The sequence below is a fragment of the Lytechinus variegatus genome, chromosome 4 (genome assembly GCF_018143015.1).
Source record: "Lytechinus variegatus isolate NC3 chromosome 4, Lvar_3.0, whole genome shotgun sequence".
NCBI lineage: Eukaryota > Metazoa > Echinodermata > Echinoidea > Temnopleuroida > Toxopneustidae > Lytechinus > Lytechinus variegatus.
The window spans coordinates 33,662,013-33,675,776 of NC_054743.1; the positions used below are offsets into that span (position 1 = coordinate 33,662,013).

General features: G+C 36.2%; 1 protein-coding gene across 5 annotated transcripts in view; it reads left to right on the forward strand.

Moving 5' to 3' along the window:
* The window catches only part of LOC121413891 (dynein heavy chain 5, axonemal-like), a 76,412-nt gene that overhangs the window by 13,181 nt on the left and 49,467 nt on the right, over positions 1 to 13,764 (forward strand). For 3 of the 5 annotated variants that reach the window (XM_041606878.1, XM_041606875.1, XM_041606879.1), the window contains 11 exons: positions 225 to 554; positions 1,127 to 1,356; positions 1,847 to 1,998; positions 2,818 to 3,025; positions 3,534 to 3,742; positions 4,177 to 4,439; positions 8,404 to 8,439; positions 10,987 to 11,190; positions 11,694 to 11,774; positions 12,294 to 12,698; positions 13,232 to 13,350. In XM_041606878.1, the coding sequence (XP_041462812.1) occupies positions 225 to 554; positions 1,127 to 1,356; positions 1,847 to 1,998; positions 2,818 to 3,025; positions 3,534 to 3,742; positions 4,177 to 4,439; positions 8,404 to 8,439; positions 10,987 to 11,190; positions 11,694 to 11,774; positions 12,294 to 12,698; positions 13,232 to 13,350 (2,237 nt within the window). Of the gene's footprint in view, positions 1 to 224; positions 555 to 1,126; positions 1,357 to 1,846; positions 1,999 to 2,817; positions 3,026 to 3,533; positions 3,743 to 4,176; positions 4,440 to 6,693; positions 6,715 to 8,403; positions 8,440 to 10,986; positions 11,191 to 11,693; positions 11,775 to 12,293; positions 12,699 to 13,231; positions 13,351 to 13,764 lie in introns of all 5 variants that reach the window. The other 2 variants (XM_041606876.1, XM_041606877.1) reach the window with 2 other exon arrangements.

The following is a 13,764-nucleotide window of genomic DNA, read 5'->3' on the forward strand; positions in this document are numbered from 1 at the left end:
AGTAAAATAATGATATCTTTATTGCATTAACATTGAATGCTCGAGACACATGCAATTCAACAAATTCTGCACTGTTACAAGCTATTATTTGTATGAGCGATAATAGAACCAAGTCCTGCAAGAATTTCAGATCATTCTTTGTGTGGAAAGTCTCATTGATCAATTACTTTGTGAAGAGGTTTCTGCATATCTAATTAGTATGAACTGTTTGCTTCCATCTCCAGACTGATCAAGCATTAGTGCTGCTCTCTAAGTTTGAGAAGATCAAGGGTGCCAATCTAAACCTGAATGAGAAGTACATGCGTGTCCTGTCAAATTACGGTCGTGACCAGGAGATGGTACGTAAGCTCTACCAGAAGGGCAAGGAAGATCCGCCCATCATGAGGAACATCCCTCCGGTAGCAGGCAAGATCGTCTGGTGCAGACAGCTCTTCAGGAAGATAGAACACCCTATGAGGGCCTTCAAGGCTAAGCCGGAGATCTTGAAGACAAATGAAGCCAAGAAGTTGATCCGTAACTACAACAAGATGGCTACTGTTCTTCTGGAGTACGAGGTTAGTGTGCACAAGTTTTATTAGAAAAGCACCCTTTGAGTTACGGGGACATTTCACGAAAGGTGTCAGCACTGGCAAATTGTCTTTCTTCGGCAGTTACTATTTCAACAGTCAGAGGCCTCTCAGCCAATCAAGACCAAGGATTTCACTGAAACTGTCAGCGCTGACAATTAAGTCAGTGCTGACAACTTTCATGAAATGCCCCCTGGTTGTGTAATAATGGTAAAGTAGGAAATGGTAGACCAAGAATTGGGATGTTTTCTTAACTAAAGCTTGACATGATAAAGTTGGATGATCTGTTGGATGATTAATTAAGTATGCATCTTGGTCTGTGACCTACTTTTTGGATAGATGACCTAGAAAAAAAGTTAAATCAGGATTATTGAACTTAGGTCAGTACTTTTGTTATCAAGAACGATCTGTTGATACGAGAACTGTTATCAATGTTTTCATTTTCTGTAAGCATCTTAGCCAAAGCCTGGCAATAAGATTTACCTGTTGGATCTGTTCATGCTATATTATGGTGATTATGACTATCATAGTAATGATGATAACCATTGTTTTTTGTGTAGGTTCTGTACCATCGTGGCTGGTTCCGTGCGGTAGACAACATCCGCTCTGGTCTCCAGGCCTCCCTACTAGTACGCCACCCTGAGACAAAGGTCCTGTATGTGAACTTTGACCCCCAAGTCTTTGAGCTGATTGCTGAGGCCAAGTACATGGGAAAGCTAGGCCTTGAGATTCCTGAAGCTGCAGGAGTACTCGTGTTGAGGGAGACCGAGATCAAGGGCAACTATGTTGCGTAAGTCAGCTCTGGCAACTTTATCGTGTACATGGTGATTTTAGTACAAGATTGAAAAATTCATAATGAAGTAGGGGAGTATGACTTTCCTTATTTTTTTATCAGATAAGAATTATTTCCAATTCATATGTTGAATCATATATAATACAATGAATCACATTATGCTGAGGAGGTTTAGTCATGTACTTGGTTCTTTTAGTACAAGATTGAGATATTCATAATGAAATAGGGTAACTTGTCCTTCCGCATTATATTATCAGGTAAAAAATTATAATGTTTGATCCTCTCTAATACAATTAATAACTATACTCATTTGAGGTTTAGGATGGATTAATCTGGGAAAGTGGAAGGGGGTAAGAGTGATTGCTGTGAGTGTGAGGTAATACAGCAGCTCCCACCCCGTTCACAGGGAAAGAGCTTCTTATAAAGTTTTAATTTACTCTTTACCACTACTCAAATGTTCACCCAAAGTCTCTTTTCATTTTGACAGTCTGGTTGAGATGTTGAACGAGTATGACCGTATTGTCGGTACCATCCCAAACATCCTACTACCCCTGATGACCCCATTCCGAGACCGTGTAGAGGAAGCCTTGCAGCCAGGACTGACCAGTCTTAACTGGACTTCTCTCAGTCTTGACCAATGTAAGTATCTGACTTAACCTGTTGAATGAAATATGAATTCAATTTAACTCGTTGTGTTTCCTGTTTGATAGCTCTTTTACATCATGTATCAAATTTAAGCTCAGTCACAAACTGTCTTCATCCGTGCCTTTTTCTCTTCGCGTAGGTGTGCTAGGTCAACTGTTTTTGTCCCCTCTGGGGCCTGTTGCAGAAAGAATTGCGTTTAAACGCGAGTCAAAAAATCAATCGCAAGTCCCAAATGCGTGCTGTTGATTGGTTGAAAACCAAGTTGCGCATGATTTTTAGAGTTGCGATCGATTGCAACTCTTTCTGCAACGGGCCCCTGATGGTCCAAGGCGGGGACACTTGGGAATAATGTGGTGTGTAATTATGTAGAATACAGTCAAAGCTGTCTGTAAAGACCATCCAACGCTGACAAGAAAAGTGCACTTTATGAGCTGGTGGTCTTTATAGATATATTCCTACAACAAATACTTTAAAAAACAGATTCAAGGGAAACCAAATTTGTGGTCTTTTTTACAGGTGGCCCGTTTATACAGGTGCTTGCAAAAGCAGCTTTGACTTTATTTGTGTCTTACGCCTTTGACAGATATCAACAACACCTACAAAGAGATTCACTTCCTACAGCACGTAACCATTTACTTTGGCTTTTATGTAGATTCTACTTTAGGAATTATGAAATTATCTCTGTCCATTGTGCCTTTGACAGATATCAGCAACACCTACTCAGATATTTGCTTCCTGCATCACTTGACCTATCAGCTTTTAAATAGCTGCTATTGTATGAATAATTATCCGTGTCCATTTTGCCTTTGACAGATATCAGCAACACCTACAAAGAGATTCACTTCCTGCAACACCAAACCAAGCAGGTGTGTGATCTCCTGGAATGTCGTATTGATGATGTCCTCAAGGACATGGCCACTACTGCTCTGTGTGACTTGCCTGTGCATGAACCCACATCTACCACTGAATTCCTGGCCTCGACCGAGAGGACATGCCAGGAGGCTTGTGACCAGCTTACCAGGTAAGAAGAATGTCTCATTGATGGAGAATGTGAGATGGTACCATAAGCAAAAGTCTGTGCCAGGTTTCGCTGCGACTTTTATTAAGAATCACACTCAACATGTTTGCACTTTCAGAGATGCAGTTCACCCTGACAATATAGGTTGGTTTTGATAAAAGCAGCATAACAAAATAAACATGTCTACTGTGATATGGCAAAACCTATCAAAGAAAAACAAAGTTTGTGATAATTTAAAAACACTTTATTTTGTGAAATCAAATGCAAGCAGCTCCCTAATATGCCATGAGATATAATTTCATTAAATTCCATTTTCTCAGAAAATTTGAATTGGTTTGCATTTGTTAAACTGGGAGTAATAATCTGTATGAAGAAGAATATAATATCAATTATGTCCTGTAATGGTGTAGAATAAATTATTGATTATGCACTTACAAAACAATTCCTGATTCTATCCTTAGATGAATATTGATATCTGTTTCTTATATCTTTGGAACAATCTGAATTTCAGGCAAAGCCAGGCTGTCGAAGCCTCAGTCAAGGACCTCGTGGAGATCCTGGTTGGCAACCTACGTGAGAATGAGAAGCAGAACCTTCAGGGGTCCTACCCATGCCTTCACCCAGACTCTAAGCATAAGAGATGCCTGGAGTGCCTGCCTTGCTGCTTCTATACCATGCTAGGAAGCTTCAGTCAGCGCAATACTGACGCGCTCATCAAGTGTGAGTCTGTCAAGTTTGAGTAATATCAAATCTTCTCTTTCCGGAAAAGAAATCCATTTATTAATGTTAGATATCTTTAACACATTGGAGATGAGTAAAGGTCACTGAACTGTAATCAAGGTTAGTGGTAGAGATAGGGAGTGACAGAATTTTATGATTATAGTGCAAGTTATCACTGCATAATGAATTTTTTTTTGTCACATCTCAAGTTTGCTGTCTCTTTGGTCATGAAGATGCTGTACAGAAGGCCTCAAAAATTAATTAAGAATGAGTGTATTGACATTGACAATATAGTGAAACTAATGTGTCCACATCTTTTGCTTTTCTTAATATTATGCAATTAATTTCTTATGATTAAAAAGAATATCTTCCGTCAATATGTGTGTGTTCTTTATTACGTTTTCACTTTGTCAACTCTGAACTTCGTATTTTAGGTACTCGTCTGTCCCTGGACACCATCAAGAAACGTCTTCAGATTGGAACCAACAAGTACACCCGCGGCGCCAGTGAGAACGAGGAGGCCAAGGTACCGCTGTTCCAGGCCGACATCATCCTCTCCATCCCGTCCATCGTCCTCCAACCCAGCCTGGATGACATCCAATCTACCGTCAACAAGGCCGTCCAGGTTATCCTCAAGATGGCGCAGAATATCCCGCAGTGGGAACAGACCATCCTGAGCCAGAAGGCTGCTCTCAAGGTAAGCAGGTTGCATTCACATTGGTTTATTTATTTGCGTTGCATAGCGTTAGATGAATCGTCATGTTTGATGCTGACCCTATGCCTTCTTTAGACAAGCAGTTTACAATATTGAATTATTGAGTAGGTTTTCTGTTAAATTATTGTATATGAGTAGATTTTGTAGTGCTCATACTTGTAGTTTAAATGAAAATTGGCAAGCTGTAATATGTGGATTTATAGATTTAGAGTTTAGAAAAGTGTTGTTGATATAGTTGTGTATGATGAAGGTTATGTTTAGATTATGAAGAGACATTCTGAATGGAATTTTCAGGAAGCTTCTCTTTTCTAGTATAAATATTGTTTAATTCAAGATTAATTTGTTAACAGCACTCCCATTGATTCATGTATGTTTTTAAGTCAGACACAAATTGATTTGTTAATAAATATAAATGAAATAAAATAAGATAAATAATGAACATGGAAATATAAAAGATAAACAGATTGCATTTGAATACCATTGTCAAGGTATAGAGCCCTTAAAGCCTAATTACTGAATCGTCCTTTTAATATTTTTTTTTAGTAAAGAGCAATACTTCTCTGCCTTTTACTTGTATCTCCTTATATGAATAACCATGCACTGTGATGTGTATAGTAGCACTTATCTGAATAGGATAGATGTATTCTTTAGAAATCTATATAAACAATGGTATGCAATTGAAATAATAATGTAAATGCATAGTATTAATATTCTACTCACATAAACGACAATGTTCTTGTCCAGTATGACCTATAAAATTAACTCTTTTTCTTAGATACTTCAACTATAGGTAGATGATTGGTAAAGATGTTATCACACCACCGTCTCTTTGCTATTCTTGAATCTCTACACTAACAAATGTATTTATATAATTTCTTCCTGAACTACAATGTAGTGATTGCAATTCTTAAAAGTCTCGGGCCTATTTTAGTACTCATGTATGAATTACCCATTAGAAATATCACATAAAACTATTCATATTTGTATTTCATTTCCAACAGAAAGCTATTCCTATACTAACCATGTAGTATTAGCAGCTACTGACTATGCATATTCCTCTCTCCCCTTCCTTTCATCTTCCATTGTTTATTTATCTCTACTAACATGGTTGTCATAGAAACGGCTTCCTCCTGAACTCTACAGCAAATGGTTGGCTCAGTTCAAAACTCCTCATAGGGGGATGATGACGAATGCAAGTACTCTGCACTCGATCCCTGGTCCTGAGCAATCATAGCATCCCATATTAATCAACACAATACACACCAGTACCTGTTATTGTCCCAACACGCCTATTCCATCAATAAGGGCCAGTTTTGACATTTTGGTGTCATGTTTTCTTGAGCTATTGAGGCTGTCAGAACTGTCATGAAACTAGTTTCTTTTCTGTTGCCCGCAAAATATCAAACGATTGTCCTCATGTGTCCATTTTCTTTATCTGGGATGAAACTTCACACCTGTTTCATGATGGTTTGGATGGTTTAAAGTTCCTAGTGTTTACACCCAAAATGTCAAAACTTGGCACCCTATTTCATGGAATTGCCCACATTTACTACTTTATGTTACTGAAGCTACACTTTTACTTGTTAAGCAGCTTTAATAGAAGATTCTTGATACACTATGTGACATTAGGTGTAATTGCTTACAAGTGTCATTGTAATGGAGCACAGTGCATTCCACATCAATTGATGTATTGAATATATGTATTATAATCTTTGTGAATTTGTTTCAGAATGATCGTATATTATGCATGATGCAAACACTATTTTATTTCATATTTTATGGGAAATGTCTCACCATTTTTCACGCAACAAGATTCCAGTATCAGTTATTTGATGAATGATGAATATTTTGTGAAAATTTTCCTTACTCGGGCATTGGTGAAACAATACCAGATGGCATTATTTGACTCACTACAACATTTCGCAAACACAGAGAAATTGAATTGTTTTTTTTTAATTAACCTATTTTTCTGTGCATTTTGAGTTATAAAGAGAATAGTTGCTACCTGGTACTAAAAGGTTTATTGAATTGCATATCATCCTATGACATTTCATATCCTTCATCATGGGCAATGCATGTTTCTCTCTTTCCATTTCCCTGTCTTTGCTACCTTTTCTTTTCTAGTTGAAGGTAGAGTTCCATATCCAATCTCTTTTTCCTATAATTTAACTTTACATTCATTCATTCATCCAAACTTCCTTTTATATATCTGATGTCACATTCACCAACTCAAAAGGCTATGCTGGGGGAAAGAAAGGTGACGTATTCGGACTAAAACAGAACTGATGCACCCCATTTATCCTTAATTTCTTTCTCTACCACCTGACCAGTGATTCATCTTCGTTAACACCCTCTAATTTATCACACTCCATGTTGCTCTTCTTTCCAAAATATATTTACAGGGGCACTCGGTAATATTGCTGTGATGTGAAATCCAATTCTTGATTCCAGTTCCTTGAGAGATGTGTATTTTATACTCTGAACCTTATGTGAAATTTATGGAAATTATAAATTCAGTTGAGTTATCTGCACTTTGGCATATTCAAAATTGAAGCAAGAGAACAATTGCTCAATCATTTGAAAAAAAGGGCATTTTCTTAATTTAGGTGTCCTCTGCAAACCCTAAAAATAACAATGAAAAAAATGTGCCCTTTTGACAATGCCTAGAAGACTTGTTCCAGTTTTAACTAATTGTACATCTATACTTCTAAATTTATTATACTTTATTTGTAAAAGCAATTGTTTCCAAATGGATTGATGGAGAGGTTTATGCACACATACATGTATGATGGAGCAAATTATCTTTCATGCACAGGGTTTAATTTGAAAGTAGACCTGTTAATGTTAAACTGTGCAGGGGTCTTCATTATTATGACATCATACCATCCATCCATTCCTTCATTGATTCAGCGTTGTTTTCAAATGTCTTCAACATTGTCCAGATGATTGTAAATTAGTACATTTATGTCAGGTTGTGAATTTGGAGGTGGTGGTGGAGGTATATGTGTTGGACATCATAAAATGTACTGTAGTTGTACATGTTGGTGTTGTTGTTTTTTGCAGAGGGTTGGGTGTGAGTTGTGATTCTGCCATATTGCAGCTGAGCGAGGTCTATGACTGCCCTCCCATCAAGGGAAGAATGACGACTTGATATTTTCCTAAAAACTCTTCTTAGTAATACTAAGGAATATATTCTAAATGCTTGTACAGATTACATGACTGTAAAATGTTGATTTAAGATATGATAAAAGGGTCTTGTAATAGTTAGAATAAGATAGTTAGAATCTCCCACTCACTTTATACAAAAAGTTGTACATAAACCTCTAAAAGTAAAGCTCGTCATAAAGATTTTTAAAGAAGTCAACAATCTCAACAATATTTCAGAGTGAATATAGTCCAACATTCTGGGTTTTTCACCCTTCAAAATAATAATAAAAATGATTCACCGGGTGTCTGTTGTAGAAAATGTTCCAATAAAAATCAAATGCAAATCAAACAATCAGAAGGAAAAATTTAGGACTTTTTATTGATTTCATATTTATAAAAAAAAAAAAGATTTCTGCAACTGCTCCCAGATTTCTTCATGTCTTTATTTGATTTATTTTCCCTGGATGAATCATTTGTTCATTTCAATTTTCATATCATCAATACTTGATCGCATACAATATATTCTTTTCATTTACATCATGTCATGAACATCAATTTCAGGATTTCATTACTTACATCTACTAGTATCTGTTTGATTCATAGATTTCTTACATTCTCATTCAACCCATGTCCATTTAGCTGTGAAAACATCAACCTCATCATCATTTTCTTTATGGCTCTTGACAAAAAAAAGAACGACTAACTTCGGAAAGTGGTAATAATGGTCGGAGGGAAATTGTAAATAATTGATTGCTAGTAAACAAGCATTTGTGATTGTATTGTATGATTCTCAATGTAGAGACAGCTGAATTTGATGGGCACGTATAGAGGAGGGGTAAGCAAAAAGGAAAACGTAAAGCTATTATCTTTCAGCTTGTTCCATTTGTATAACAAGGACATATGGCTGCCTCTAAACCACGGGTTCTCAGCTAGCAGCGTGCATGCTACTTTCGGAGCATCAGGCATTGCAAAGCATTGTTTGCAAGCCAAAAGTAAATAATTTGTTCAAATTGCGTTCACAAGTTTTGCTAAATTTTTGTGTATGTTTTGCATTGATGAAAGTTGTCTGGGTCAAATAAAATGCCACATTTTCAAAAGCTGTGGGAGGCTCCTTGACCCCCAACAGGTACTCTTAAGCCAGCTGTGGACCTCACACTGATTCTTGTGTGTTGGGACGCAGTAGTGACGCAATGTTTCTGGTAGCAAATGTGGCACATCAACAACACTAATTGAGAACTCGTAATCTAAACCATGCTTGAGCGATTAACTTTGGAATGATTGATATATATACTCTGGCTATGCTTTTATGATGAGCAGGATTGAATAATCTTTATTGAATTCATCATTACATATCAACAGAAATACATCATGATAAGTGAAAAAGTTTGACATATATATACAATTATACATGTATAATATAAAATTTCATCAGTACATTATTCTTTCGTCTTTAAACTATTATTTAAACAAAACTATTAGATCTCAAAAGTCAAAACATATTAGGGCCTATTAGAATGCTCTGTATAATTCTGCTTGTTGAAATGATTTTTTCAAATCTATTTGTGCAGATTTACTCTTTTTGTCTCTTATCTCTGTTCATCAACAGGGCGTAAATTAATCCAAGGCCAGGGCCATGTAACACAAAGGTTAGCGATTGATCGCTAATATGAAAGAACTGTTCTGATTGGTTACTAGACAGTCAGAGCAAATTCGCATGCAACGATGGTCTTTTCAGGCCAATTTAATTAGCGATTAATCTCTAATGTTTGTGTTACGGGGCTCAGATCATCAATGCAATTTTATTCTTTTTTCACCCAGAATGTCCCTCTTCATTCATGGAGATGTTAGTGCCCAAGATAGAAATCTATAAGATGTACATGTATATGAACTCAGGGCCCCGATAAAGCTGTTACATTTCCAAATCACATTATCTTTTCGCAGTACAACGTTGAAACTATTCCAGCCCATGTGATGCTTTATGATGTGTATGACAGAATTGGCTTGTTTCATTTAATCTTCACTAATTGGCGCATCATGTTCACAATTAACCATTATATATATTCGTCATACCGCAATTCACCACTGCCATTCACAGAGATATAGCACTCAACAAGCCTATATCTGCACTATACACGGATGTGCGCTTTCTCAGAATGGGAGGCTGCATAAACCATGTAGCAAGATATCGTGATAATCTGCTATATCCACCCATCACTTAAAAAATATTTCATGTTAATTTCATGTGTTTAACGGTATATAGCATTATGTATATGGTTGAGGACATTAATGTGTCTATGAATTTCCAGCTACATGTACATAGCTCAAAAACATTCACAGGAATTTTAACAGGATGTTTTGGGAATAGTTATTCCATATACATGTAGGTCTAAACTTTGTAGTTATCTTTTCAAATACTTAATATTCATATGAATATAAATTATTTGAATAAAACAATGATAAAATAGTTTCAGTGAATTAACAAAGGTGTTCTTAAATGTAGGAAAACTGTAGAAAATAATAATGTGGACATGAATAGAATGAAATAAAAATCTATTTGAAATATTTGTTTATGCAATAGAAAATATGAAATAGAATAGAAATAATGAAATTGTTAAAATTGAATGGAAACCAGTCAAATGTCAACTTTAAAGTAACCATTTTACCATAATAGATGGGTTTTGAAGAGCATTTATTGTGAGTTCCTTTTAATTATAATCACTTATATACAGACTGAATATTTTGGCTTAATACTGCTTGGGGTTTGTTATGAATTTTCTTTCGAAATACAGATGGACAGATATCTATTCATACATGTATATTCAATCATCAATATGCAATCATCGATTGAGCAAAAATGAATTGAGTGCTGGCAGTATAATCTGATTGGAAAGTGCAGCATGTACTCTGATTGCTCGATATATTCTGAAAGAAAACAAAGAAAGGCAAATCTTACTATTCTCGAACTATTCAGTAATTGCGTTAATGTCAAAGCAGAGACAAAAAAAGAAACGTGGCAAAGCATATTATATATTCAGTAATTGAATAAGAAAATGAGATGTTACATGTATGATAATTGATCAAGTTGATGTCTGTTGCAATGTTATCCAATCTGAACGTTTTTTTAAAGGTTACTGGTATCCAAGAAAAACTTGAATACTGGTCCTAGGAAAATATAATCAGCTCTTTTCTTGTAAACATGTATGTAGAAAGCTTCTCATTCTAAATGTAAGATACAAATTTTAATTTTAATTCCTTAAATTTTGTTGCATGCATTTTTTAACCAAAATATTAAAACTCACATTCTTGCCATGTCAAAATTGCATCATATGAATTACCTAAGTTGTAATATATTCTCAATATTTATCATGTTTCAATCTCACAGGAACTCGAGGAATCTAAAGATGACAAGGATGCCGAGAAGGTCACTCTGCTGGCCATTACCCAGAAGCCTCTTCACAAGGTCATTGCGGAGCACAAGGACGTCCTGAAGGTCGTCATTGCTCTCAACAACATAGTGGGTAACTTCAAGATCGAGTGTCAAGACATTCTCAATGAGTTCACTCACTTTGCTGAACTCTGGACTGAGGTTAGTGTTAACCAATGCCAATGTGATATGTTTGTCTGTTTTTAAGAGTCAAAAGTTCATCATAATTATATCCCACTAATACTTGAATATTCTCACCGAATATACTTCCACCCTAGTAATCAACCGGGTTTGCTACTTTACCTGTACTACTCAAGCTAAATTGCTGGTTGGTCTAATGCCACTGTGTCTTTTTTTTCCCATTTGGTCTAAAACTAATGTGTATACAATCAGGGTTCCGTAACACAAAGATTAACGATCATTCGCTAAATGAACTGACCAAAACTGACTAAAAGAGTTTAGTCTATGGTGTAAGTTGAAACCAATGTCATAATGGTATTTTTGTGTGTGCTGTTCAGAGTCAATAGTTCATTGTTATTTTGCCCCCAATAAAATTTGAAGATTTTCTGAGAAGTTCAACAACTCTTGTAGACCAAAATATCATTGTTGTAGACCTAGATGTACCTTGCCTTTGATCATTGAATGTCTTTCTGCTTTACATACAGGATCCGGCCGAGAAGGTCAAGGAGTTCATGGACACCAAACCACTTATGTCTGAGATTGAATCACAGATGAGATACTATCAGGTAAATAACTCATCATTCTTAATCTTCAGGATATAATAGGAACATTGGAACTTTCTTTGTTGCAACTTCCATTATCAAGTACAAAAAATGATTTGTTAGTAGACACTCGTAGTCTCTAAGAAAATACATGTAGGTTGCTTTGAGCATATTTGTAATATTAGTTATTTTACTGTTGTACATTATGTCAACATTAAAACTAGCATAATAATTGGGATGTATATATGGAGCAGCGTAGCAACTGGTTGTTGGGAGTTATTTTTACATGCTATGTACAAAGTGAGCATTGCAATAAGCCATATAAGTAAAAACTTCACAGCTTTGTGTTGTGTAGGCCAAACAGGCCTTTGATAAATTGAACATTAAGTTTCATGTTTGAAAAAAAAATAGGCATATTAAAAAAAGTTCCTGTAAGATGTCTCTTGTTAACTTATTTATTTTAAAAGGGGAACATATATGGTGATAGACAAGCTCACTATGTATTGAGTGATCTTTGATGATAATGTCATCTTTGTCATACAGGGATTTGAGATCAAGATTGAGGAGATTCCAGCCAGCTACAGGGTCGGCTCCGTCATCTGCCTTACGGAGCGTCTCAAGACTGCCCTCGTTGCTGAAACCAAGGCATGGAAGGTTGCATTCGGTCGAGCCCTCAACTCCAAGGCTTCCGCTGACATGGAGGAGATCTTTGACTTCATTGAGGATCTCCAGAAGCGTCTGTCTCGCCCCATCAAGGATCTTGATGATGTCCGTGCAGCGATGGCAGCGTTGACTGAGATCAGGGAATCAGAGATCCGTATCGACATGACCATCTCGCCCATAGAGGAGTCCTATGCTCTGCTCAATAAGTATGAGCTGATCTTCTCGGATGGCAATGCTGAGAAAGTGGACAGTCTGTCCTACAACTGGAAGAACTTGACCGCACAGGTAATCCCTATTGCCAGTTCTCAACTTGTTTCAAACCCAGATCTAGGAGCTAATTAAAATTTGCCATTAATTGTAACTTTGCCTCTGATATGGTAATCTTCACAATAGTTATCTCTAGCAGAGTTTGCAAGTCAAATTTTGATCTAACAGGACCTTCTCCTTTACATTTGATTCTGGTGAAATTTTCAAGTCAGTTTTATAACTGAGCACAGCGTCCATTTGAAAACAAAAAATCTCTAAAACAACCTTCATCAAAAACCTAACTGTTTGTGTTTATCAAAGTGTTGCACAGTTTTTTGAAAAAGGAGCCAGATAACCCTTGGTCTCAATCTCATCCTATCCATTTGGTATAATGCCTTCTTGCTGTAGTTACAAAGCGCTTCACAGTTCCCTCCATCAAAAATAATAAAGAATTTATTCGTTTACATTTCCACATGTTATCCTAAACTCTGTCTGTATAATGTGGATGCAGCAACCTGTAAACATCAACTTTTTATTTAATCATTTGTATTGTTATTTGTGTACTTCTTTAGTTCATCCAAGTAGCTGATCACTTGGTGACCATCCAGCCCGAGTTCAAGGGTGACCTACTGAGTGGTGTAACAGTCTTCCAACAGGATGCCACTCTCTTCGTAGAAGAATATACAGAGAAGTAAGATTCAGTATTGTCATATATATGGATTCGGACCTCCAGTAATGTACTGGTGAACTATCACAAATGTCAATATCATGACCTCTTCCAGTAGAGGTCAGATGGGTCATTTCTCTGGAAAATGCCGACGATTCAGCAGAAAATTTGGAGGTTCTGTCAATATTTAACCTAAAATTCAGTGATATTTTGTACCTTAGCTTGGTTATGGCATTTTGTGATTCCAAGTGAAAGAAAGTGATGAAAATATGTGGTTAATGTTTGTAATCAGATTATAACATTTTCATCAACATGCATGGGACTGTCTTTCTTTTTAATATCTGATACAGTGTACATGGAAATGAAAATAGTTACTCTTAATGATCATATAGTAATTGTGATCACTCCTAAAGATATTCTTTCAATGTCAAAGTCATC